Raw genomic sequence first — 27,036 nt, forward strand, 5'->3', positions numbered from 1 at the left:
TCGAGGAGAAGAAGAGAAGGCTGCTAGGTGAGACGGTCCGAAGTGCGTTCTCCCAATCCCACAACCGCCGCCGACCTTCCAATTTCCCACTCCAGTTACAGAAGAAACAGAGTAGAATTATCTACTTGCTTCTTCATTTTCTTTTTGGGAATTCTCTATAGTATGCTGCTATATGCTTTCACGTTTTGAGCGCTCGTAAATTAATTTGTCACGGATCAATGGAAGAACCACAACGTAACGAACAGCATCAGCTCGTACCTGTAGCAACGTCTTCTTTTGCATCAACTTCCGTTGATGGTCCCTCTACGTCATCAGTTTCTGCTTCTCATCTCGTCGTCGAAGAAAATCATCAAGAGAATGACGGGTCAGTAAACATCGAGGGTAACTCTGGTGGTCATCACCACGACCAAGAACAAGAAAGAGAGCAACCTTCTTCTGCTGTGTCTTATCGTTTAAATATATCCATGTCCAACGCAGCAGCTAATCAGATGAGAGATGATGTTTGGTCATGCCTTGCTGTTCTCATTGCTTTCTGGTTCTTTGGTTCGTTTCTTCTCCTTCTAGATGGCCTTTCCATTTTTTTACTTTAATCTAAATTGTTAAATATCTGTTAAGGATTTAATTTGATTAATGTGAATTGCTTTGACAAGTACTGTTGTCGACTCCGTGATTATGCTATATTGTTTCATCATCGGCAGCTTCCTTGACCATCATTCTTGGATACTATGGATCTGTGAGCTTGGAATTGGGGCCGAATTGCTCACGCCTTGTACAACCTAACCCATTATTTGTTCAGTCTCTGAAAGTAACTTTTTTTTTGGGGGGTTTTGTTTGATTTTTCTGCTGCTATTATTGGTAGTGCCAATCTCATTTGATTTGTTGAACAGGCAGGGGAGTTAGGTAAGCCAAAACCTGGACCGATATTATATGGATTTTACACGCCTCCGCCTTTGGATGTTGAAATCACCTGGACGCAAAAACATGATGCAGTTGTACCCAAGGATTTTCACAAGGCAAATCTTTCCCTCTTACTATCCTTCTTTTATAAACCTTCCGTGGGAATTATTCATATACATTGCTTTCTTCATGTGCTAACTAATTACAACTATTTTAAACTGTACACCACTGACTATGAACTGTTATCAGCAGGAGTGGGCGCTCTTTCTGAACAAAGGGTCTAAAGTGGACATCTCTTACAGTATTAAATCCCTTGACGCCTCTCCTTTGTCCCTTGTGATTGCCCAAGGTCTTTTTCCTGCTGCTTATAGCCAGAGAATTTGATGGTCAATACATTTTTTCTCTCTTCTTTAAAATGAAAGGAGAGGTTCTTCGTTCGTGGTTTCCTGTTATATTATGAGTACCAAATTCTTTTGGAGTTTGTAAACTCTTCAATTGTGTCTGGAAGACTAGGAACCATCCTGTTTGAATAGCTTATTGTTTGCTTTGGTTTACCATGGACCATCACATCACATTTATATCTGATACTTATGGGAGCAAGTGTATCACTGTCTCCCCTACTCTTCACACTGCATATGCCTTAATCACAGGCATCGGAATCTCTTAAAATCTTTCCTTTTTCCAGTATCATATAAGCTTCTATCATGCCAATAACTGTTCCTGTTCTATTGTCGTCTTGCTTAGAGTCGCAGGCCTATCATCAACATTTTCTGTGTACTGCTATGATCAAGTGCAGTTTTTCAATAAATTTATATGCACAACTAAACATTGAAAACTTGTGTCTTTAGTTCATTTATCTATTTGTTTCCTTTTCTTGTTGTCTAAACCTGCAGGTACAGAAAGCCTTATTGAGTGGATAGATGATCCATCATACCCTAACACGACTTTGTCTTGGAATATCATACATGGTAGTATTAATACTTGAAGTTGTCTCTCTTCTAGAAAAAAAAATTATTTCCATGGAATAGGTGGTTCTGATATTGTCATCTTTACAGGAAGTGGTATCATTCAACAGGAAATTCCAACATCATCTTCTTATTATATTGCTGTGGGAAATTTGAACTCCGAGGAAGTGAAGGTCTAGTACTTTTTTAAGATCTAAAGATCATGATGGACTAATTATGCAAGTCCTTTTTGTTCAAAGTAGATTTGCATATATCGATTTTTGAGCTTGTCAAATCAGCTGTGAGAGTCAAGTTCTTTTGTTTTTTTTCAGCGGCGTCTGGCATTTTCCTAATAATGAGTGTGCCATTCTCTTCTTTTTGTTTTTTGGCCTCACGTAACACTACTTCGTATAAACATGTCCACCAAATTATTATTTTTTAGAACAATATAAACAACAACATTAGATGATTTATATCCATTGGTTCGACATTATACAGGTGGAGCTGAAGTTCATTGTGAAATCTTTAATCTATGACATAAGTCAGGCATATTACAGTTGCCCCCTCAGTAATCATTTATGCAGTTTACAGCTGTTTCTCTTCGGGACAACTACTGCTGTCCTTACGTCTCCGGGCCCTGCTGAGGTACAAGGCTAACATACTGTTTCTTCGTTTTCCTCTTGTGCTTCTCATATTCTTATGTAATCAGATTGGTTTGTTAAGCTAAATATTATATTATCAGAACATCCCCCATAGATCTTGGATGGAGTATGGATATCTGCAGTTTTGCATGCCTTTCTAGCATTCGAAGGGAACAGAGGGATCGATAGATCACTGAACCTGAACTATTGTCTTTAATGCTTCCATAAGTAATCTGTAATTGTATTCATTATGTATGTTCTATATATAGACACTACTTCTTCCATTGCTCCATCCCCATATAGCAATACATGGATTATAAAGTTTGTTTTCCATCCATGAATAACAAATTACTGTTCTTTCAGGGTGCTTCAGATGAAGACTGGTATGTCAAATTGTCTTATGGGCCCAGATGGATCATATATATTATTGGATCAGGTTATTTTAATGGCCATGCATATCATTTCTATTCAACTAAAAAAGAAAATACCCATCTTTACATCAGCTGGCACTCCACACGCAGGTGTGATGACTGTCCTACTCTTGTTAGCCTTGAGATTGTGCAATATGTTCCGGCCTCCCGGCAGAGATGGATATCAAGCAGGAGAAATAGAACCTGAACGAACTCCGTTGCTTTCTCAAAAAGACGATGACAGCTCAAGCTGGGGTTCATCTTATGATTCCAATTCACATGAAGAGGAGGATCTGGAAAAGTGGCTTGCAGTAAATTGTCTAGAAGGAAAATCAGTGGCAGAAGGGGAAAATCTGCGCCGTCTTTGTGTCATTTGCTTCGATGCCCTTAGGGACTGCTTCTTTCTTCCATGTGGCCACTGTGCTGCTTGTTTTACCTGTGGAACAAGGTACTTATAAACTGCCTTAGTTGTTGGTGATAGGAATCACGAATAGATGGGTTTCATTTAAATTTCACTGTCATGACTTCAAACATTCCTGTACTGACCCATCAAAGGAAAAGGAAAGAGGAAAAATCTGTAGTATCTTTACTGCACATATTTTGAATGCAATTTCTTTGGAATTAGAGGAATATGATACGGAGTACATTTTTTACACTGCAGGATAGCTGAAGAGGTTGGCGCTTGCCCCATATGTCGTAGGAACCTGAAGAAAGTGAGGAAGATATTTACAGTTTGAGCAGCATGAGCATTACCTGCAGACTCTCTCTGTCAATGGAAACCTTTTCTACGATCCACTGAATGCATTTTTTTTCTATTTCGTGGATTCAATTCATACAGCTTTTGTAAAAAGAGATAGTTCCATGTAGGATTGTGTAAGAAAATTGCTGGAAACAATCATGATTTGACAATCAGATTAGCTCGTCCTAAATAGTCATGCATTGATCATCAGACATTATGCGACCTTTCCGATTAACGTACATTTCCCCATGCATTAAAAATTAAATCAAGCGGTCTCTTATAGAACTGAATCGCTGGAACTTTCTGGCCAAATGTAAACTCAATCCAACGATCAGACAAAAGATTAAAGGGTTCTTATCAGATTATGTATTCTTTCTTTTCTTCTTATTGGTGATTATATTTGCTTTGAGATTTTCTCTTTTCTTTTTATCAGTAGCGTTGATGGAACTTCGTGGGCTATTTGAAACTTGACTATGAATATCGCACATTTGTATATAGTTGAGATTAAAATTATGTAAATTACAATATTAGCATTCTCGATGAGGAATTATCAAAATGGATGAGGTTACATCAATTTTCCTAATATTAACTCCAGCCGTAACGATAGATAACGAATAAAATAAAACCCTTAAAGATAAATAAAATACTTGATTTTTATTCATTTAAATCTTGCTTGTTAAAAATATTTTACAACAGAAAAAATTAATTTAAAAAACTTATAAATACTAATTAGAAAAATATTAAAAAAAACTATTCACTTCAAATAGGAAAAAACTAGAAAAGATAATAATACAAAGGGAAAAAATAGAAAAAAAAATAAACCCAATGCAAAAAAAAAATTAAAAATAACTACAAAAAAAATTTATTTTCTAAGAAAAACTTCTGTCTCACATACCGACACAATTAGTAGCAAAATATAATTGAGTTTGTTATAAGTCAAAACTCTCAATGACCAAGAACACCATAATTAGAAGAAAATTCTTATAATATTTAATTTTTATTTATTTAAGTCTTTCTTGTCAAAAAAAACATTAACTACCTTCTATATAGAAAAACTAATAACACAAAACAGAAAAAAAAAACTCTCAATTTGAGAAAAATATTTATCCCCTAAAAAGAGTTGGAATATAGAGATCTTTAAAAAAATCAGTTTATCTATACTATTTATATTATTTAACCTTATTTAATCCGTCAAAGTTCGATTATGTGGATATTCATGGTAGTGGATAAAAACCTAATAAATGAATATCACATATTAGGTGATGAGTCAAGATTTTTGGAACTCAATCAACTTGACCCAATTTATATATCTTATTCTAATTTTTTTTTATATTTGATAATTTATGAAATGAGTATTTGGTTTTATTTTATTTGAAAATGTTTTGTCTTAAAAGTTCTTGTTAGTAGGTTACTTATTAGATTACTTTACCATAAAAAAAAAAAAAGCTTATCTTTTTGTTACTATAATTTAGTAACGTGCAAGGTATCAAATTAAATATAATATTAGGGATATCAGGACACCTACAATCCATATTGTATGTCTATCTCTAAATGTAGACCCATAAAGATTAGCAATAAAAGTCCAACTCATGTATATTTGTAATATTCATAAAAAAAATCTACCCAAACTTTATATATCCAACCAACTAGGGTCTAAAAAAATTAAATAGATCAAATTTACAATTTAAAAAACATTAGAAGTTGAGTTGGATGCAATTATAGGTTTAAACTTGACTCAACTATATCCAAGAAAACTCATATTGGGTTGAATGATAATATTAAGGTTTATTATAAGTTAAAACTCTCAAAGATCGAAAACACCATATTACAAAAAAAAACTTTTAAACTACTTAATTTTTATCCATCTAAGTCTTACTTGTCAAAAATCAATTACAATCCTTTGTATATACCAGCCTAGTAGCTCGCACTACATAATGGTTTCAAGAAAAATAAATTTAAGCACAAATAAAAAAATGTCTAGACACATCACCAATGTCTAAGCATTGGTAGCATTGGTGATATGTCTCCTAAAAAAATAGTTTTAACCATAAATACGATATTGAAATGGAAAAAAAATTTGATTTATCTAGATTAACATGTGAAATTCTTAGGGATAATATTGAAAAAAAATAAAAATTTTAATCCTAAATTAACTCAATATTAAAGGACATAATCAGTAAGAAACAACATTTAATTAAAAAAAAACTTAAGTGAATTTAAGTCAACGAAGCAAACTTACGATACAAGTTATGCTAGTCATTAGTTTTAATAAATTGTTTATTTTTAATATTATTTTTCATTAAATTTTATGATATAAAGCGCATGATAATTTTTTGCATGAAGTATTTTTTAAAGTAAAACGAAAACATGATAAGTACATGGGGACTAGATAGCAAAAGTAGATAATTGATAATAATCGGTAAAATTGCATTCTTTTACAATTGGATTAAATAAGAAAATAGATTATTGATAATAAAAGATGTCTAAGCATTAAAAAAATACCAAAATATATGGGTCTTCCAGCCTAACTTATATGTCTTGGCTTGTCTGTAATTTTTTTAATTTATTGGTCACCCACCCTAATTTATTTTTAAAAATAGTAGATAACGCACAATCTATTTTATATACAATCTGACAACTCAAAGTCACTAGAAAAACAATGCCTTGATTTTTTTTAGTTTTAAAACTTATTTTTAACTCTTTTTGTTTTTACCAAAAAAAACCTATAAACACCTTAGTAAACCTATATGTGGCCTCAAAAAACCTAAAAAATATATCAAAAAACCAAAATCAATCTAAATCTAAAATAATCTAGTAGGTAGATCTTTCTCCTCTAGCAAGAAAAAGAGGAAAACACTTAAGTGAAACTCTCCTCACTTGAACATCGATTTTAACTATTTTGTGGTCGAAATTGTCATCAATGACCTTTTTTCTCTCTTCATTGGAATCTAGCAGTCATCTCTCTCTCCTCTAACAAAAAACAAGTGAAAAATAAGAAAATAAATTTTGGTATCAAAATTGAATTTCAGACAACTAAAGAGACCGATTACATGTAAACCAAAAAAGATAGGAGACCAAAATAATTTTTTTACATAAAATTCAAAGTCACCAATTTTATCTGTTATTTTCACTTTAGTTCTCTTTCTTTCAATTCAATACTCTCTTACAAAACAATATGCAATAGGATATTAATTTGGGCTTAAAAGAGCTTTCTTATGCAAAAACAATTGAGGAGCAAATTGAAAATTTTTAAAATATATTATTCCAAGCCATAGTGATTTGTGAAAGAGTTAATAGTGTATCTTCAATAGTAAAAACACCACTCGATTTAGTTTTTGTTTATATATAAAACTAGAAAATCATATTAATATTTATTAAAGAAATAGAAAAATAGGAAAACTATTCCTTTCAAATAACAAAACTAGAATAACCTAAAACTAATATATATATATATATATATTAAATTGAAAAAAATGATAACTAAAACAATATTTATTTAAAAAACTCCTAATCAAATATAGTTTTGAAAATTATAAAATATGTCCTTGAGACATGATATAGTTTTGAAAATTATAAAATATGTCTCTAAGTTTTCAAGTATAGATAGAAGTTGCATAAAGATTTAAAGAATGTAAAATTATTTTTCCCTTCGAGGACTGAAATTGCATACATTGTAGAATTCCAACTAATTATTTGATCCAACATGTTTTTTACATAAAAAGTCTCAAGTGTAAATTAAAAAACTTATACACATATCTAATCAAATAAATTAAAAATTATCTAAGTAAACAGATGAAAGAATAATCATTAATGATAGATATAAATCAAAATATTTAATTTCGCAACACGAGCAATTTACCAGTCATGTTTAATTAATGTTTTATTAAAATTAATTTTTTATTCATTCAAATGATGATAAAATAGACAAGCACATGAAATTTATTGAAAACTAAAAGAAAAAAATATTATGTGAGGTTGTACATGTTAGAAATATTATCCAAAAAAAATAAAATACTTTTTATTATTTAAAATAAATTTCATCTATATAAAATATAAAAAGAAATTATATATGAATCAAAATAATATATGTAAAAATTAAATATATACAAAATAATTAAGAAATAGATATTATTTAAAAAAATGCTAAATTATCAAAATAAAAAATCAGATAGAGTGGTATTAATAGAAACAAATATTAAAAAAATATTTTAAAAAAATATTTTTTTTGTTAACAAAAAAAATACAAATCAGGATAAAAAAACAAGAAGAAAAAAAGACTAACTCATTAAAAAAGGACTAGCATGCATGCCTTCAAGGGCAGGCCCACATGTATGGCTATTATTTTTAAGAAAGGCTAATATTTTCCAAAACCATATTTTTTTAAAAAAAAAGATATACATAAAAATTAGGCCTTATATTTTTTTTTTCAATCTAGAAACCCAATTTTCAACTTTTTTTTATCAAAAACATTAGAAAACACTATAAACACCTTAATAAACTAATTAATGGCCTTAAGAAACAAAAACAAAACACATAAAAACCCAAAACAAATAATTTTCTCAAGCTTAGATTTGTTTTTAAGCAGTTTTATAGTGAAAAAACACTTAAATGGAACTTTCATTGCCAAATAAAACCTGTTGACATTAATATCAATTATTTTGATGATTGGAATCAGTGTCAACAATGTTATTCTTTTAGTATCGCTGAAATGTGATGTCTCTTTCTCCTATATGAAATTAGGGACCTAAAAATAATAAAAATAAAGTTTTTGACCAAAATTGATTTCTTTTCTAAAATTTAGTAAATTAAAGGGACTCAATATTTATAATTGAAAAAGTTTGGGCTCCATAATGAATATTTTGCCCAAACTTTGAAAAAACCACTCATTTTCTCTATGTTTTTCACTTTGATCCCTCACCTTTTAGTCTCACCATTCCCTAATAAATTAACCAAAATTATCCTCTAATTTGGTCCTATAAGGATGGAAAAAAAATATTTGGATGAAGAAAAAAGACTCATCATGGAAATCCATGGTGAATTGTAAAATGAGCTATAGTGGCATGGGAGGAGTAATTTCTCTATGCTTTTTAATGTTTTGTGCTAGATCGTTGGGCCACACTACGTCGTGGGTTGGATCAAATATTTTAAACATCAATCTTTTAGTCGTGTCAAAAAACATAAAAAATATAGGCATTATGTTTTTTTTTATTTAAAAAGCCAATTTTCAACTTTTTTTATTCAAAAACACTATAAACACCTTAATAAACAAATTAATGGCCTTAAGAAACCAAAAAACACATAAAAACCCAAAACAAATAACTTTTTCAAGCTCAAATTTGTTTTTAAGCAGTTTTATAGTGGAAAAAACATTTAAGTGAAACTTTCATTGTCAAATAAAACCTGTTGACATTAATATCAACTATTTTAGTAATTGGAATCGGTGTCAACAGTGATATTCTCTCTGGACAACTGGAATGCAATGACTCTTTCTCCTATATCAAATTAGAGACCTAAAAATAATAAAAATAAAATTTTTGACCAAAATTGATTTTTTTTCTAAAATTTTATAAATTGAAGAGACTTAATATTTATAATTAAAAAATTTTGGTCTCCATAATGAATGTTTTGCCCAAACTTTGAAAAAACCACTCATTTTCTCTATGTTTTTCACTTTGATCCATCGCCTTTTAATCTCACCATTCCCTAATAAATTAACCAAAATTAGCCTCTAATTCGGTCCTATAAGGACGAGAAAAAAAAAATCTTTGGATGAAAAAAAACTCATCATGGAAATCCATGGTGAATTGTAAAATGAGCTACCGTGGCATGAGAGGAGTAATTTCTCCATGCTTTTAAATGTTTTGTGCTAAAAAGTCGGGTCATGCTGCATCGTGGGTTGGATCAAATATTTTAATAGCATAAAAAATTTGGCCTTGTGTTTTTTTTTTAATCTAGAAACCTAATTTTCAACTTTTTTTAATCCAAAACATTTAGAAAACACTATAAATACTTTAATAAACAAATTAATGGCCTTAAGAAACCAAAAAAACACATAAAAACCACAAAGAAATAATTTTCTCGAGCTAAGATTTGTTTTTAAGCAGTTTTATAGCAAAAAAAACATGTAAGTGGAACTTTCATTGCCAAATAAAACCTGTTAACATTAATATCAACTATTTTGATGAATGAAATCGATGTCAACAGTGTTATTTTTTTGGTATCGCTGGAATGTGATGTCTCTTTCTCCTATATGAAATTAGGGACCTAAAAATAATAAAAATAAAATTTTTGAACAAAATTAATTTTTTTCTAAAATTTTATAAATTAAAGGAACTCAATATTTATAATTGAAAAAGTTTGGGCTCTATAATGAATATTTTGCCCAAACTTTGAAAAGGCTACTTATTTTCTCTATGTTTTTCACTTTGATCCTCCCCTTTTAATCTCACCATTCCCTAATAAATTAACTAAAATTGGCCTCTAATTTGGTCCTACAAGGACATGAAAAAAAATCTTTGGATGAAAAAAAAAACTCATCGTGAAAATCCATAATGAATTGTAAAATAAGCTACAATGGCGTGAGAGGAGTAATTTCTCCATGCTTTTTAATGTTTTGTGCTAGATTATCGGGTCACGCTACATAGTGTGTTGGATCAAATATTTAAAAAAATATTCAAGTGTTGCTAATTTTTTTCTAGTAGAAAAAAAAATTAAGTCATTGGAGGGTTGACCCAAACACAACCTGCATCACCCATAAAAATATATTTTGACTAAAAAATTCAAAACAAAATATTGAGATAGCAACATATTCAATCGACCCAGGTCAACTAGGGTTAATCTTCAAATTCACGACCCCACTATGATAACATCGTATAAAAAAAATAAAAAAATTATAAAACTAAATTCTTAATGAACTCAATCTTGAATGATGAGATTGATAAAATAAATAAATTAAAAAACAACAAGAGTTAACCTATCAAACTCATTATTTGAGTTACAAGATCAAAATAACTTATAAAAAGTAAATAAAAACAAATTATGAAATATAATCTTTACTCAACCCAATGTTGAATGATAAAATTAAAAAAATCAATTAAAAAAACATAAAAAACAACCCGAGTCAAAGATAACCTTATAGAAAAAAAAAACTGACTCAAGTCAACCTAAATTAACTTGTCAAACTTGCGACTTGAATCATGAGACTGAGACAACTCCATAAAAAATAAATTGAAATAAATTATAAAATTCGATTCTCAATCAACATATTGTTAAATAATAAAATTAAAAAAATTTAATTTAAAAGCAGGACATAATAAAACAATATGAGTCTATCCATGTTAATTTGCAAATTTTATGATCAAGTTCATGAGACTAAAATAAACTCATAGAAAATAAATCATAAAATTTTATTTTTAATAAATCAAATGTTAAATAATGAATTTTAGAGAAATAAAAAATAAAAAAATATAATCAATCGAGTTAACCAATTAGACACAAATTATAAAATTAAAATAATCATGTGAAAATAAACTATAATCAATTATAAAGTTTAATATTTAATAAATAAAATATTAAATTAAAAAAAAAAGTTATTGTAAAGAATTGTATTTTGAATAGAATTTTGAAAGTGTTTTTTCTAACAAAATGAAATATTAATATAATATATAATATTACATGCCTACCAAAGGTAACCTTCTTATCCATTTCTGCTTTGCTTTACTGGCAGTGATTGGGTTGCTTTGGCCCTTCTCCCGTCACATCGCAATCTTCCTCTGTTTACAAGCCGCGTGATCTCGAGCTACGAACCACTCAAGAGAGAAAAAGCGGGACGAGAAAATAACCACATCAGCCGTTAGCATTACCATTATCAGGGTTTGTTTCAAAACAAACATAGAAAGAAGGAAAACTCAACAATCAAAGGATAGAGAGGCAGACAGACAGACGACTGACAAGACAAAAAAAGCGGAGTGCCCGCAAATGCAACAATGGAAGCAAGCAAGCAATCATCAAAAAACAACAGCAGGTCCGCTACTACTGCAACAAATTCAAATCTTTTTCAGTAATGGCTGCTCCTCTTTCAAGAAACAAGGCTCCAGCTCGCTTATCTTCCTCTCCCCTCCTCTGGATCATTGCCTTGGCCTCCCTCACCATTTTTTTTCTTTACAAGGTAACGTTGAAGAGATTAACAGAACCATTCAAATTCTGAGCTTGATGATAATTTTTTCTTTGAACATTACTTATTTTTGTTCATTGGCATCCAAACAGGTAGATAATTTGGCATTACAAACAAAAACGGTAGCGGGTCACAACTTACCACCGACACCATGGCATTTGTTTCCTCCCAAAAACTTCGACGATCAATCCCGTCATGCTCGAGCTTACCAAATTCTACATTGTTCATACCTAACATGCCCGTATTCCAACACTACCGTTTCGAAAGGTCACGGATTCAACTCCCCCTCATCGAGCCCCAAATGCCCTAGATTTTTCATGTTTATTCACCGTGATCTGGAGCCATGGGCCCAATCACGGATAACCGTGGATCACATAATGGGGGCCAAAAATTATGCGTCCTTTCGTGTTGTCATTTATAAGGGGAGATTGTATTTGGATCCTTATTATGCGTGTGTTCAAAGCCGAATGATGTTTACAATATGGGGATTTTTGCAATTGTTAAAAAGGTATCCTGGGATGGTACCTGATGTCGATATTATGTTTGATTGCATGGATAAGCCTAGTATTAACAAAACTGAACATGATTCCTTCCCTTTGCCGCTCTTTCGGTATTGCACTACCAAGGATCACTTTGATATTCCATTTCCTGATTGGTCTTTCTGGGGTTGGTAAGTTTCTTTATCAATTTAAGCTATCTTTTGGTGCTTCTTGGTGTTCTTTTATAAATTTGGGCAATCGTTTCCACATGAATAGAGTGAGTGCTATTTGTTTAATTTGATTTTAATTGTTCCTTCTTTTTTTCTTTTTTTTTTAATTGTGTAGTTTGATATCTGAATTATAAATGACTCCGTTACAGGCCAGAGGTAAATATAAGACCGTGGGATGAGGAGTTTCGAGACATTAAACGAGGTTCACAAGCTCGAAGTTGGCCAAAGAAATGGCCTCGAGCTTACTGGAAAGGGAATCCAGATGTTGGTTCTCCTATTCGTACTTCGCTGCTGGAATGTAATCACACTAAGAAGTGGGGGGCGCAAATTATGCGTCAGGTCTTATTTGACTTATAGGCTGAAGTTGTTTTTCTTATGGATGTAAATGTGTACTTTCAAAAATGAATTATGTCTTTGATGTTGTTTCTTTGTTGGATCCCAGGATTGGGAAGAAGAAGCAAAAGGTGGTTATGTGAGCTCGAAGCTATCACATCAGTGTGATTATCGGTGAGTAAAAGAAATATTCTTTATCTGCTAGATGCTTTGATGTATAATTTTGTGTAAGCATGATCTATATAAATGTTTAAAGAGCATTTTGGATACATACACGCATAAACTAGTCTGCAGTTTCAAATGATTACCCGGGAATGCACCTTGTCCATGTTAACTATGTCGTCTGTCCATTTGTAAAATTGTTTTTCTTTTAAAATGGAATAGGATTGGTCAAACAGACTCAATTAGGCCTGCAAATCCTAAAGTTGTAAATAAGCTCAAATGCCCTCTGTTGGGGCTCAACAGGAGTTGCATTGCGTAGCTTTTAAGGTGTAGTACTACTTCTGAGTTTTATGTATTATGCAGACCTCTTTTCTTTTGACTAGGTAACTGCACTCATCTTAAAGCTGATAATTTGTTGTGTTTTTCCACTTCATCCTCTCTATTCAGGTACAAAATCTATGCTGAAGGCTTTGCGTGGTCTGTGAGCTTGAAATATATTATATCCTGCGGTTCTCTTGCACTGATAATTTCCCCACAGTATGAAGATTTCTTCAGTCGTGGCCTCATTCCTGAGAAAAACTATTGGCCTGTCTCTTCTGATAGGTTATGCCAGTCCATAAAGTTTGCTGTTGACTGGGGTAATACAAACCCCACAGAGGTGTAGTTCAACTTCGACTTACCTTTCACTTTTTTCCTGTCATTCAACTGACTTTCTCACTAAAGATCAGGACTGTCATATTCAAGTTTAATTACTACATTTTGCGTTCTGATTTTGATCTCATCTGGAAAGATCAGGTTTCCAGGTTAACTGATTGCATTAATAGTGGAAGTAGTGATGATAATAGTTGTTAGTTGGCCACTACTGGGATCTGCTCTTTGGTTATTTTATTTAATGGTGTAACTGTGGTCTATAGCTACAATGCTGGGACAAGAAGTAGTTGGTTGTCTTGTTTCAGCGCACCAAAGACGATAATATAGAAATGTAGATCCATTTTTGTCATTTTTTTGCTGCCAAAAACCAAATGTTGCTCTTCATGTTTTTGCATGAACAATAACATTTTCCTAGTTAATTTAAGAATAAATCACAACTGTTTTCAATAACACTGACAGGCACAGAAAATAGGAAAAGCAGGACAGGATCTTATGGAAAGCTTGAGTATGGATCGAGTTTATGATTACATGTTCCACCTCATATCGGAGTACTCCAAGCTGCAGGACTTCAAGCCTGTGCCGCCATCTTCCGCACTTGAAGTGTGTGTGGATTCCCTGACTTGCTTTGCTGATGAGAAACAAAAGCTGTTCTTTGAAAGAGCTATTGCCTTCCCTTCACCAAGTCCCCCATGCACTCTTCAACCTGCCAATAGTGATTTCATCAAGAGTTGGATGCAACAGAAACAGAGAACAATCACAAATGTGAGAGAAATGGAGTTACGAGCTTGAAGAGAGAAGACAATTAAGGACAGGATTGCACCATCAAGCTTTTAAACTAGAACCATTTTTTGCAGGTTTAGAGTTGCTTATAATTTGTGTTTTGTTTACATATGAAATTAAGAGTTACCACTTTCGCTTCAGCACTATTAACCCGCTGTAATCCAAGTATTCCTTGATGAACTTATAGTTCATAAGAACTCATGACTATGTGTCAACAGCAGAGGTTCAGATGCTACATCGTCAACAGAACATAAGTTGTCAACAGCAGAGGTTCAGATGCTACATGGTCAACAGAACATAAGTAGTAGCCGCTCAGCTGATAAGGTCGGAATATTTCTTTTGCTGATCTTCACAAATCTTCGGCAAATATTTGGCGTTCACATTCCTGATTCTTTCAAATGCTTGAAAGCTTGCATATGGGGCTGGGAAACAATTCTATACCTCTCTATTGGGCTTGGGTAAAATATCACTGGGCCATGGGTGCCTTTTTGTATGGAGCTATATGGGCCTAAAAATAAGTTCGATCTGAGACTGGGTCGAAGCTCCTGCGCCCGGATGTGATCTTTGTTTGGTATTCCTAGTGTCTTGGACGAGTTTATATGGCGTCCCAGAGAGAAGTGACAAGTGTCCATGCAAAATACGTCATCACAAATCATTAACATGACGCCATATATCCCATAAAAGCTAAAAATATTAAGACGACAAGTCATCATCGCCAAAATAAGAGTCATATTGTGCCAAAACTCAAACTGATTGACGAGGTAAACTAAGGTTGGTGGGCGAAACCAGGTTTAATTAATTGTCTTGGTTGTTATATATTCTCGGCATATTATAAATAAAGATTCGATCGTCGTCGGCAATGGAAGAATCGAGACAAGGCTGTAAGTCTGTCGTTGTCCAGCAATTCGTTTTCATCTGGCTTATTATTTCTCTAGCTAGCAAACCGCGGAGGTGCTGCATGTATTATCAGAGGTGGGGTGTCATGGGGGATTCTTTCGACATTTACCTGGTGGGCAGCCAGCTGGCAGGCAGTGCTCAAAGCCTGCATAATCATTAGCGAAGGTCATTTTATATGCAATTTCTCATTCGAGTTGAAGGTCCCCTGCTCATTCCAACCAGGCAATGCCAAGCAGGTAATATTTTCTTATGAATATTAGGTGATTTTTTTATTTATTATTTTTTTGAGACCGAGGCGAGGATTAGGCTATTCGTCCAATCTGACAATGCCACTAAGATTTGGAGAGCTGGCAACTTGCTTGTCAAAATTTAATTTAATTTCATTTTAATGTATTTAAAAATATATATTTTAGAAGATAACTGCTAATATAATGTAAAATACTACCATGTCTGCTAGGTAAGGTTTATTCACAATTATTATTATTATTATTACTATTATTATTTAGGATAATTAAGTGTGATCATGAGTAGGTGAATTGAGGCAATTCATTAGTCTGAAACTGCTTAACTTCACACGTCAGATTCTAATGTGTCGGCAAGCGGAAGAGTCTAAAGTTGTTGTACGGTGAAAATACATTGTTATTTTCAAAGTATTTTTTATTTTAAAATATATTGAAATAATATATTTTTAATTTAAAAAAAAATGTTTTTGATATTAGTTAATTTAAAATAAATAATTAAAATTATTTTTTAAAAAACACTTTTAAAACATAATTTATTTATTTTTTGACATTTGAATGGCTATAAAATCATGGTAAATAACTAAATATATAAATTTTCAATGGTAACGTGCATGTGACCCCCCTGCCACGAGAAGAAAGTGCCGTCCACCATGGAGCTATTTAAATAAATACAAACAGAAGAAGCATGGAAACAATTAATATCACGGAAATTAATGTTTTATGGCACATGTTAAAATCCTACCAGAAATCACAATACTACTACTTTAAAATACTAAATGGGACAGTTTTAGGAATTTGATGAAGGCAGGACCGCCACGTGTCTTCCACCGTAAGAATACTAAAGGGATGTGTCTTTGTTTGAGAGAATCGAAGGATGCTATGCTCACGCTCCGCTTATTATTATAAATAAAACTAAAAAGATGGGGAATTCCCTTTTTTACCCGTTAAAAGAAAATGCCTTTTGCTTCGAGGATAAGAGCATGATTGTCTTTTCAATGAAGGTATTTTGATGTTTTAAATTGATATAGGGTATGATGGATATTTGCTTTTAAAATTACACTATAAATTATTATAAATATTCTTAAGATTAATATATTATTTGTTTTTTTATTTATACAGTGCACAATAAAATTATCAATTTAGCCTCATAAACAAAAAAATACTAAGAACTAGGAAGAGGTATTTGCATCTTATCCTTTGTATTTGCATAATAAAAATATTTTATTGTTCTTTGGATTAGTTTTTTATGTTTTACATGGAAGGGCATTTTTGTTATTTTTGTTATTGTACTATTAAGTTTTTTGTTATTATTGGATAAAATAAGGGTTACTTTTGTCCCTTGATAAATTAAAATGATTTAAAAAAAATGTTGGCACCTATATATCGAGTATGCATCCGCACATCAACCATTTTGTGTTCTTTGAATAATATGTGCCGTTGATTTTATCAACTAAAAATATCATTTTAGGATGTCATTAAATTCGTCTTGGTGTTTCCTCCATATCAAGGTGGCGTTTTACATGGAAGGGCATTTTTGTTATTGTACTATTAAGCTTTTTGTTATTATTGGATAAAATAAAGGTTATTTTTGTCCCTTGATAAATTAAAATAATTTAAAAAAAATGTTGGCACCTATATATCAAGCATGTATCCGCACATCAACCATTTTGTGTTCTTTGAATAATATGTGCGGTTGATTCTATCAACTAAAAATATCATTAAATTCATCTTGGTGTTTCCTTCATATCAAGGTGACGCATCTAGGAAATCGAGCTTCAATTTGGTTTTGATAGACATTTCTTATTTTTGCCCTACCTTGTAATTTTTTAAGTCAGCACCTTAGGTTCTTTTTGTTTTTAATTTTATCTTTATTCTTTTTATTGATATTTTTTTTTAAATAACTTATAAAAAATAAAATTTACTTCAATTTTATTTGAATTTGATTTTTTTTTACTTCTCTTTGTTTTTAATTTAGTCCTTGATTTTTTGTATTTGAAATAACTTATAAAAATTAAAATATGTTTTAATTTCATCCTCGTTTAATTTTTTAATTTATTTTATTTAGTCTATGTTATTTTAATTGCTATTATGGCATCTAATATAGTTTTTATAGTGTATCATTTTTTGCAATTTCACCCTCGATTATTTTTTTTCCTGACAGATTTTATCCTTAATCTTTTGATTGTTTTTTTTTTTTGCTTTTCTAAATTTTTTAGTTTTTTTTTATTTACACTCAATTACATTCTTCAACAATAAATTGATTTGGATTTGAATTTCTTGATTAACTTCATTTTAAATTTTCACATATTTCAATTGGGAAAATGAACCCAACTTAAAGATGTTTACTAAGGGTTATCTTTTTTTTATCATTCTTTTAAGCTATTTTTTTTTAGATTTTGTCCTTTAATTTATTTTATTAAAGATTAAGCTCATTGCTTTTTATATGCTTTTTACATAAATTTTTTTAGGGTAGGGTTATTGGGACTTTTATATTTTATCCCTTTTTAGATATATTTTTTTCAAAATATTTTTTTAATTAAATATAATTAATTGATTGAATATAAATGGATACTTATTTCATTGTGTTTTGTTTAGTTTGCTTTTATAAAGTATTGCTTAAGCGAACTATGCAACTTCTTTCGATGTTGTTTTGCATAATTTTGTAATTGAGTTTAAACTAGCTCATCAAGCTATTTTGGTTATGGATGATATCTATAGTTGAGTGACGATAGATATCAAATAATAATTTCTTTCTTCTTTTTATAGATATGATATCAACAACTCTTTATTTATTTATTATTGACAAGTGTTTTTTACTATTTATTTTATGTTATTGCCTTTTATTTTAATCATATTATTAATTAACTGATCTTGTTAGATATTGTCAGGTTAATGATCCAAATACTAGGTACTTCTTGCTTCTTTCAAAATACAATCACCTCATGGTGTAGTGTGGGCTCCTAGTCTCCATGCTATATTTACTAGGTGGTTTTTGAATTATAATAATAATAATTTTTTAAAGTATTTTTAACTTAGAAATATAATAAAATAATATTTTTTTAAATTTGTATTTGACATCAGCATATCAAAACTATCCAAAATAATTAAAAATAATCAACTTAAAGCAAAAAAAAAAATCAAGAATCTTTAAAAGCATCTTTTGCACCCAAAAAAACAAACACACTATAAAGTGAGCCCAACCCATCATCACTCTAAAAAGTGAATTACTAGTTTCACTTATTAATACATGTTATTGATTCAAATTAATTAATATTAAATAATTATCTCAATTCAATAGTTTAAATTATTAGGTGAAGTTTTAAAATATGATTTATCTTTTTCTCTAACACACCTCATCAAGTAAAAACTCTTTAGACTTGAAACTTTCACATGTTCATATTATTTTGTGCTTGATTTTTATTAAATAAATAAGAATGGTGAGATTCGAACTCATAATTGCTTGGTCATTAAGGCTTTGATAATATGTCAAAGATCTATCTAAACCTAATAGCTTAAACAGTTAGGTGAGATTTCAATTTATATTATTCTCTAACTATTAAGATATTATTATTAAAATTTATTTTTCAAATAAAATCAAATTGAGTTTAAACTATATTATTTAGATTCAAAAGGGTCAATTTTTATTTAGTTTTTTGTAATCTAACTTGGCCAATCTCTAAGGTGACCTATCAAGCTAGATGACATTTTGCAGAATTTAAATGAAAGGTCTTTACCAATGGTACAAGAGAAATGGCGTGATACACTATCCCATTAGCTGAATCATAAATGTTGGAAGACTATAAGTTACAGAAATATCAAACACCTTGGTATTGTCTTTATTCATTACAGAGCTCAACATTATAGTCCATATAAATCATCTCGTTCTCGACTATACTCCTTTTGTGCACAAGATTCAGGGGGCACCAGGCCCTGCCATGATATGATATACTATGAGCCTACCATGTGCACAAGAAAAGCTTGCATATTATGAACTGTTTGGAAATGTAGGCTAATTTATATTTTAAAATTTGTTTTTTTTTTATTACAATTTAATATAATTTGTATATTTTGTATTGTTTTGATATGTTAATATTATAAATATTTTTTTAAAAATAAAAAAATATTATTAATATATATTTTAATATAAAAAATTATTTTAAAAAAAATCATTAACACACTGTCAAATACACATTATATACGGATGAAGATTGAGTGGCCTTAAATCTAAAATTATATATAAAATTAAATTGAAGATTCTTGCGTTGCCCAGACACGGTACAATTGATAGTCAGATAATTCCAAATCTCAAGTCTTACAGCCTAGTCTAAACGCATTGATTGAGCATATCAAAACGAATCGTGTCCTTGGATTCATCGGCTCTTATCTCGATGTACACTCCTTCTTGTCTACTCGCCCGTCCTTCTTTAATTATTTTCTTGAGACAAAAATGGGCACCACTCCACTTTACAAATTAAAAAAAAAAAACAAAAAATAGAGTGCGTTTTATGCCTTGGTATATTATATTCTTAAGAGTTTTTTTCTTATAATATATTAATTTTTTTAAATTTTTAACATTAATAAATTAAAACCATAAAAAATCATTAAAAAAATTAATATGATGTTTTTATGTGAGACGGGCTTGAAAGAAGAAACATTATATTTCTAAACATTATCTATTAGCACGTGTTTGACACCATAATAATTTTTATAGCTATAATTTAAAAAAGTTAGTCTAATAAAAGATATAAATTATGATTTTATTAATTATAATTATGTTAAAAAAATTAGTGGAATCATACAAAACTATAATATATATATTAATTGACCAAATATTTTTAAAAATATGCACTTCGAACTAAACTCTTACTATGAGTTATATTTATTTTCAAATAAATAAACTCAAAACATCTTTTTTACTTTAATTAATACTAGTTAAGATTGACTTTTCATAACCCCTTTCATTTATAAAATAAGATATCTTTCAAAATTTCTGTTTCAAAATCTTAAAATGATAATAGAAAGCGAACCGATTTAGAAACTCCATTAAAAATTCATTCGACATAACCTATAAGAAATTTTTTTTTTATTTTAAGTTATTTTCTTGGAGGTAACGTATGGTATGAAAAGTATTTAATAAAAATACTAAGAAAAAGGCGGGAAGGCAAAGCGTTGAGCAGAAGCCGAGAGATTAATAATAGAGAGGGAAGAGAAGTCGTCCTAATCTTTCTACAAATCAAGCTCAAAGTAACATGTCAAAAAATAATATGAAAGAAAGACGCCAAAAAGTCGCATGCTTTGAGGGTTCTTGCACTCCCACATCTACAGAGACATAAATTCTGTCATGTCCTTGATCATATTTCTTGAATCTAAACAACAAAACACAACTCAACACAACTCAAATCCTCTGTGGTGATCCGAGATCATGGCTGGGAGTTATAGAATGTGTGTGTGTTTCACTAGGAAGTTCAAAGTCACAGAGGCTGGCCCGCCTCCCGATGTCAATGAAGCTTTCTTCAAGTACACCGATGGCGGCACCCACATGTCGGCGGAGCAGCTGCGGCTGTTCTTGGTGGAAGTCCAGGGAGATGATGGCGTGTCCATTGCTGACGCCGAGAAGATATTGGACCAGGTTTTGCAAAAGATGCATCATATTGCGAAGTTTACTAGGCGTACCCTCACTCTTGATGATTTTCACCATTATTTGTTCTCTGCTGATCTCAACCCCCCTATAGGAGATCAGGTAATTGGGTTTTTCTTTTCTCTTTCTTTTTTCCCCAATTTGTTTGTTTGTCTTATCAAATTTTGGAAGAAAGGCGTAATTCCAGCAATGCCTAGAAGCAAATCTCACCATCAGTGTAAAACCATAGTCTTTTTAGATTCAAGTCAGGCATTGCATTTCCTATCAAAGTAAATTTTCTCACCATCAGTGTAAAACCATATTCCTTTTAGATTCAAGGCAGGCATTGCATTTCCTATCAAAGTAAATTTTACTTTTTAATGTATAAAGTGGCTCAATGATCAAGAAACTAGGCTGTCATTAGATAATGGGATAAAAAGTCAATTCTGCAAAGCTTTCATACTATTTGAAAGAGTCATTGGTGTTTTGATACTCATCTGTGCTTTCCTTTCAGGTTCATCAGGATATGACAAAACCATTGTCCCATTATTTCATATATACTGGCCACAATTCCTACCTAACAGGAAACCAACTCAGTAGTGATTGCAGTGATGTCCCAATCATAAAGGCATTAAAGAGAGGTGTAAGAGTGATAGAGCTTGACATATGGCCAAATTCCACTAAAGATAATGTTGATGTTCTACATGGAAGGTGTGTTAATTCGATCCATCTTTTGCTGAGTTTTTTAGATTGTAGCACTTAGGTTCAGTGCCTAATGCGTTTTAGATGGATTCTTAAATTGCTAAATTCTGGAGGTGGCGATAAATTACGTGAAGCATCATATAGGTTAAAAAAAGAACAGGGGCAAAACAAAAAAAGGCAAAACAAAGTTGTGGCTGAACACAGTTTTTCTTCTGATTGGATATGCCCTTAACTGCACCTTACAATACTATGCTTGGTTGAATTTATGCCCTTAACTGCACCTTACAATACTATGCTTGGTTGAATTCAGCTACAAGTTATGCTTTTAATACAGATATTAGACTGATGTTATCTTGATATTGATCATTCCATTAGATGTTCTCTAGACATCTTATGATTAGTGAACAATATGGGTGCTTATAGTTGATTCTCTGATCTTGGAGATTCCTCAAATTTGTAGATGTTTAAATCTCTTTTAAGATCAATATTCTTCCATTATTGGTCTTTTTTCCCCCCAATAATGGTTGATGGAAACTTTGATGACTCCAGCTATCCTTCTCTTTCTTGGACTTTTGCTGATTCATAGATGTGTGCGCACTTAAATGCAGGACCCTGACTGCTCCGGTGGAACTCATTAGATGTTTAAAATCCATAAAAGAATATGCCTTCTCATCCTCCCCATATCCAGTCATAATAACTCTTGAAGACCACCTCACCCCAGATCTTCAAGTCAAAGTAGCTCAGGTGGTATTTCCTTTTCCTGTTGTGGTGGATTGATTTGAGCCTACATTGTTTTCCCTCGGAACTGTAAATGTATTGACTGCAAAAGAATTGTGTGTTTAGATGATCAACGAAACATTTGGAGACATGCTGTACTGTCCGGAATGCGAATGTTTAGAGGAGTTTCCTTCTCCAGAAGAGTTGAAGCATCGGATAATTATTTCAACAAAACCTCCCAAGGAGTATCGTAATGCTGAAAGTGGCAAGGAAAAGGGGAATAAGTCTCGAAAGGATAAGGATTCTGATGACGATACATGGGGGAAGGAGCCAATGGATCTTGTATCTGATCAAGAAGATGGTGATGTGGTATGATGAGGAATGAAACTTTCCGCTTTCCACTCTCAACTACATGTTAAATGAATAGCTAGTTTCTGAGATGATAATTTCTGTTCGTGTTGCCTTGTTTGCTTGCAGAGCAATAGTTATACAAGTGAAGATAGTGACGGTGAGTCACAACAGCCAGGGGTATCAGCGTACAAGTATCTAATTGCCATTCATGCTGGGAAACCCAAGGGTGGATTAAAAGAGGCACTAAAGGTAGATCCGAATAAAGTTAGACGTCTTAGTTTGAGCGAGCAAGCTCTTGAAAAGGCTAGCGAAAATCATGGAATGGATGTTATTAGGTAATTGTTGATATCCAGCTTCTGGTGCAAGACATTTGATGTAGAAATATATATTCTGAGCTTGCTTGTGTTTTCCTATTATTATAATTGGTTTACTATTCCACCAACTAAGCCTGGGGCTTGCAATCTCTCTGCACAGGTTTACCCAGAAAAATATCTTACGGGTGTATCCTAAAGGTACTCGTTTTAATTCTTCCAACTACAAGCCACTAATTGGTTGGACACATGGAGCTCAAATGGTTGCATTCAATATGCAGGTATGATTCAGTGTTCTTTCTCCTGGTTGAGAAGCCGAAACATTAGTTAATGATATGTAGATCATGTTAATCTTCACTCATTGCCACTGTACTCCTCTAGATCCCTTTCTTGAAATGGTTTTCTCCTGGTTGAGAAGCCGAAACATTATTTAATGATCTGTAGATCATGTTAATCTTCACTCATTGCAACTGTACTCTAGATCCCTTTCTTGAAATGATTATAAATGATTCAAGCTGGATTATGGTTTTGTGACATTCAGCATGAACCTGAAGTCTTTAATTGCATTTCAATAGCAATACTTCAGATTTTTTTACTGTCCTAAGGTCATTGACATTGAGTTATCAAGCATTCCATTGTGAGAGGGGGAAGACCCATTAATTATCTTGATCATTTAAGTTCGTTGGCATTGTTTCCTTTCTCAAGTTTGATTAAAAGTTAAAATGCTCCTTTTGGCTTTAAGAGTTAAGCCAATGCATCAACTAAAGCAAACAGAAAAAATAATTAAGTTGCTAGGGCTGAAGTACAGAAGTACCAAATTTGCACTTGTAAATGACAGGAAAGGGAAAAATGAATAGGATGCAATTGTCAGTCTTTTGTTATTCAGTTAGTTACTATTAAGCTAGTTACAACCTATTCTAATAGAAGAAGAGGCTGAAAATGGAAAAAGGAAAGGGATAAATGGTTTAGAATTTGTAGTGTCCTTAGATGCATCTTTTTATTTAACTTTGACAGCGTTCTTTTCTTATTTTCCTACTATAGTTGAATTTCAAGAACTATGAGCTATGGTTTTTCATGACTTTCTAGTTCCGAGGCTCAATATTGTCTCTCCTACATTCAGGGTTATGGTAGATATCTTTGGCTGATGAATGGGATGTTTAGGTCAAATGGGGGATGTGGTTTTGTGAAGAAACCGGATTTCTTGATGAAAGGGGGTCCGCATGGTGAAGTTTTTAATCCTAAAACCAAATTCCCAGTAAAGAAAAGTTTAAAGGTCAGTGCACCGACCACCTTCCTCTACTCTTTCTTTCCTGGAGGCTCTAAAAGCGTGCAATGTGATTTGACAGGTGAAAGTATACATGGGTGATGGATGGCACTTGGATTTCAAACCGACTCATTTTGACTCATATTCCCCGCCAGATTTCTATACCAGGGTAAGTTAGACATGCATTCTTTCTGTAAAGCGAATTTTACTGGAGCAATGAAGTTCATTTCCCCATCAATGCATGAATTTACAGCTAAATCGTGTTTCAGGTCGGCATTGCAGGAGTGCCAGATGATGCTATCATGAAGAGAACAAAAATAAAAGAGGACAACTGGACACCTGTTTGGGATGAGGAATTTATATTTCAGTTGACTGTTCCTGAACTAGCTTTACTACGAGTTGAAGTTCATGAGTATGACATGTCCGAGAAGGATGATTTTGCTGGACAGACTTGTTTGCCTGTCTCTGAACTGAGACCAGGAATCCGTGCAGTACCCCTGTTTGATCGCAAGGGAGAGAAATTAAATTCATCGAGGCTTCTCATGCGCTTTGAGTTTGTCCAAGATTGACTTCATCAAGTTTTCATTCCATGAATATATTTCAGTTGAGTTCTTTCATCCTTGGTTTTGCATTCATGCTATTGCTATGTATGTATTCTTCAAAACTGTTTATGAACTAATCATGATCTGTATTTTCTTCCTTTTAATGACTTGAGATTTATGTACTTGTTTATCACAAGTGGTGGTTTTCCTTGACAAGTAGTTCTAAGGTCTTTTACACGCATACTGGGAAAAAAAAAAAAAACTGTTTCCTGTTGTTTCCTTGGAATTTTCCTTATAATCGCATGGAAGTTTTCTGGTAATTTTTATGCACTTTCACAGAAGACAACAATAGTTACTCTCTACGCATAGAGTCTAAGCGCCTGGTAGAATGTTTTATGATACGCAATAGTCATGATGATATATGCAAGACATTCTGAATTTCTACAAGATTTAAGTTCCTTGCTTGCTTGAGCTCTCTGCCCTACTAATAGGGGAATGGACCGCATGTATGAGCCTAGTCGGCCTGGGGTTTTTGTTAAAAGTATTTGAATTTTTTTTTTGTTTTTTTATTTATTTTAAATTAATATTTTTTTAGTGTTTTTATAATATTTTGATATGCTGAAATTAAAAATAATTTTTTTAAAATAAAAAAAATATTATTTTAATATATTAAAAAGTAATCGAAAACCACATTTCCAATCATGATTTGTTTTTTGTATTTACGGTGTAATAACAGTAAAGTAATATTTACAGTAAAGTAAACTAAGTATTTGTTAACAAACTAAATTATGTTTTGTACTGGTTCATTACAAATTGAATTAGAAACGTAGTTTTTGTAAAACGGTTTTATATGTTTTTTTAAACTAAATTTCATTAATATTTTAATATTTTTTGTTATATATAAATTTTAATTATAATTTTTACTAAATATATATCTAAATTTAAAAAAATTATTTTTTTAACCATTATTATAAGAACTCTTTAAAAAAACACAATTTTATTTCACACGTATCTAAATTTAAAAAAATTATTTTTTTATCGATGATCATAAGAACTCTTTAAAAAAACACAAAACACAATTTTATTTCACATGCTAATGTGCTAATGTGAAAATCATAATTAATTTTAATACCTCATGATCTAATGTGAGAATCATAATTAAAAAAAATACTTAAAATTTTACTATCTTATATAAAAAGTTTATTTAAAAAAATCTTTTATTTCATATTAAAATAATATTATCCTTTTATTTTAAGTTGAAATACTTAAATATAATTTTTTTATCTTATAATTAAAAAATATAAATTTTTTTTATAAACAATAGAGTATATATTCTGTTGGTTTTTAAGTTTATATTAAAAAAATAAAAAAAATTAAATGTTAATACAATAAATTTTAATATGAACTAATAACAAAGAAAACAAATAGTAAACTTGTAAGATTAGGCCAGTTAAGAGAAAAACAACTAGTGACCCCCACTCCCACGTGCTTATCTTTTATCTTCAATAGTAAGTTTTTGACCTTTAAAATGAAATTTGTTATGGGGAGCACCTACTAAAAAAAATAAATGTGAGGCCAGGTGTAATCACCTGAGATAATTTGTTCCACCTCTTAACAAATAGTTTTTTGAAAATTAATTTTTTTGTTTATTAAAAAAAGGAGCTGGGTTTGCAGCGGGATGCCCCAAGTCTCCACAAGCCATCTGCAACCCCAGTTTTGTTTTTCTTTAGATCTCGCCAAGATCTCGGGTCTGAAGTCAATCTGTCGGGCTGGGCTCGGTCCGGTATCTATGGTGAGAAAATCTCAAATTCATTCTGGCGAGGTGAGGGAAGTAAATTTGTCCAGGAGAAAATACAAAGCCATTATAAAAGCAGCCTCGCTCTTGATATGACAGATAGCTTAGGTTAGAATAATATGATTGTAAATCTAAAATGAAAAAAAAAAAAAAAGAAGT

The 27,036-nt window shown here is 31.5% G+C and overlaps 3 protein-coding genes across 4 annotated transcripts; all 3 read left to right on the forward strand.

Annotated features, from left to right (window-relative positions):
• On the forward strand, positions 1-3,989 carry LOC105139138 (uncharacterized). Of its 2 annotated transcripts, XM_011045471.1 has the most exons (10): positions 1-543; positions 699-805; positions 888-1,013; positions 1,150-1,246; positions 1,791-1,865; positions 1,953-2,035; positions 2,340-2,486; positions 2,846-2,918; positions 3,004-3,340; positions 3,554-3,989. In XM_011045471.1, exons 1-10 carry the CDS (start codon positions 219-221, stop codon positions 3,627-3,629), a joined length of 1,446 nt encoding a protein of 481 aa, XP_011043773.1. In that variant the 5' UTR covers positions 1-218; the 3' UTR covers positions 3,630-3,989. The 2 variants fall into 2 exon arrangements, with proteins under 2 accessions (XP_011043773.1, XP_011043774.1); XM_011045472.1 differs by lacking the exon at positions 699-805 and having other exon boundaries at positions 410-543.
• A 7,392-nt stretch (positions 3,990-11,381) lies between these two features.
• LOC105139139 (O-glucosyltransferase rumi-like protein (DUF821)) lies at positions 11,382-14,636 on the forward strand. Its single transcript, XM_011045473.1, has 6 exons — positions 11,382-11,798; positions 11,897-12,474; positions 12,663-12,852; positions 12,956-13,020; positions 13,456-13,666; positions 14,119-14,636. The coding sequence occupies exons 1-6, from the start codon at positions 11,694-11,696 to the stop codon at positions 14,446-14,448; spliced, it is 1,479 nt and encodes a 492-aa protein (XP_011043775.1). The 5' UTR covers positions 11,382-11,693; the 3' UTR covers positions 14,449-14,636.
• A 6,116-nt stretch (positions 14,637-20,752) lies between these two features.
• LOC105139141 (phosphoinositide phospholipase C 4-like) lies at positions 20,753-25,323 on the forward strand. The gene is made up of 9 exons (XM_011045474.1): positions 20,753-21,318; positions 21,710-21,906; positions 22,506-22,641; positions 22,741-22,983; positions 23,092-23,300; positions 23,440-23,557; positions 24,397-24,549; positions 24,623-24,709; positions 24,810-25,323. Exons 1-9 carry the CDS (start codon positions 21,001-21,003, stop codon positions 25,107-25,109), a joined length of 1,761 nt encoding a protein of 586 aa, XP_011043776.1. The 5' UTR covers positions 20,753-21,000; the 3' UTR covers positions 25,110-25,323.
• The last annotated feature ends 1,713 nt before the right edge of the window (positions 25,324-27,036 follow it).

The sequence above is a fragment of the Populus euphratica genome, unplaced genomic scaffold (assembly GCF_000495115.2).
Source record: "Populus euphratica unplaced genomic scaffold, PopEup_1.0 scaffold139.1, whole genome shotgun sequence".
In the NCBI taxonomy this organism is placed as follows: domain Eukaryota; kingdom Viridiplantae; phylum Streptophyta; class Magnoliopsida; order Malpighiales; family Salicaceae; genus Populus; species Populus euphratica.

What these genes read in the sequence shown, in the direction of transcription:
- LOC105139139 (XM_011045473.1), top strand. Translation starts at nt 11,694, where the DNA reads ATGGCTGCTCCTCTTTCAAGAAACAAGGCTCCAGCTCGCTTATCTTCC. An exon ending in CCATTTTTTTTCTTTACAAG is followed by an intron (nt 11,799 to 11,896) that starts GTAACGTTGAAG and finishes GCATCCAAACAG; the next exon opens with GTAGATAATTTGGCATTACA. An exon ending in GGGCGCAAATTATGCGTCAG is followed by an intron (nt 12,853 to 12,955) that starts GTCTTATTTGAC and finishes GTTGGATCCCAG; the next exon opens with GATTGGGAAGAAGAAGCAAA.
- LOC105139138 (XM_011045471.1), top strand. Translation starts at nt 219, where the DNA reads ATGGAAGAACCACAACGTAACGAACAGCATCAGCTCGTACCTGTAGCA. An exon ending in GTCTTGGAATATCATACATG is followed by an intron (nt 1,866 to 1,952) that starts GTAGTATTAATA and finishes TCATCTTTACAG; the next exon opens with GAAGTGGTATCATTCAACAG. An exon ending in TGTTTTACCTGTGGAACAAG is followed by an intron (nt 3,341 to 3,553) that starts GTACTTATAAAC and finishes TTTACACTGCAG; the next exon opens with GATAGCTGAAGAGGTTGGCG.
- LOC105139141 (XM_011045474.1), top strand. Translation starts at nt 21,001, where the DNA reads ATGGCTGGGAGTTATAGAATGTGTGTGTGTTTCACTAGGAAGTTCAAA. An exon ending in ACCCCCCTATAGGAGATCAG is followed by an intron (nt 21,319 to 21,709) that starts GTAATTGGGTTT and finishes CTTTCCTTTCAG; the next exon opens with GTTCATCAGGATATGACAAA. An exon ending in CGCCAGATTTCTATACCAGG is followed by an intron (nt 24,710 to 24,809) that starts GTAAGTTAGACA and finishes ATCGTGTTTCAG; the next exon opens with GTCGGCATTGCAGGAGTGCC.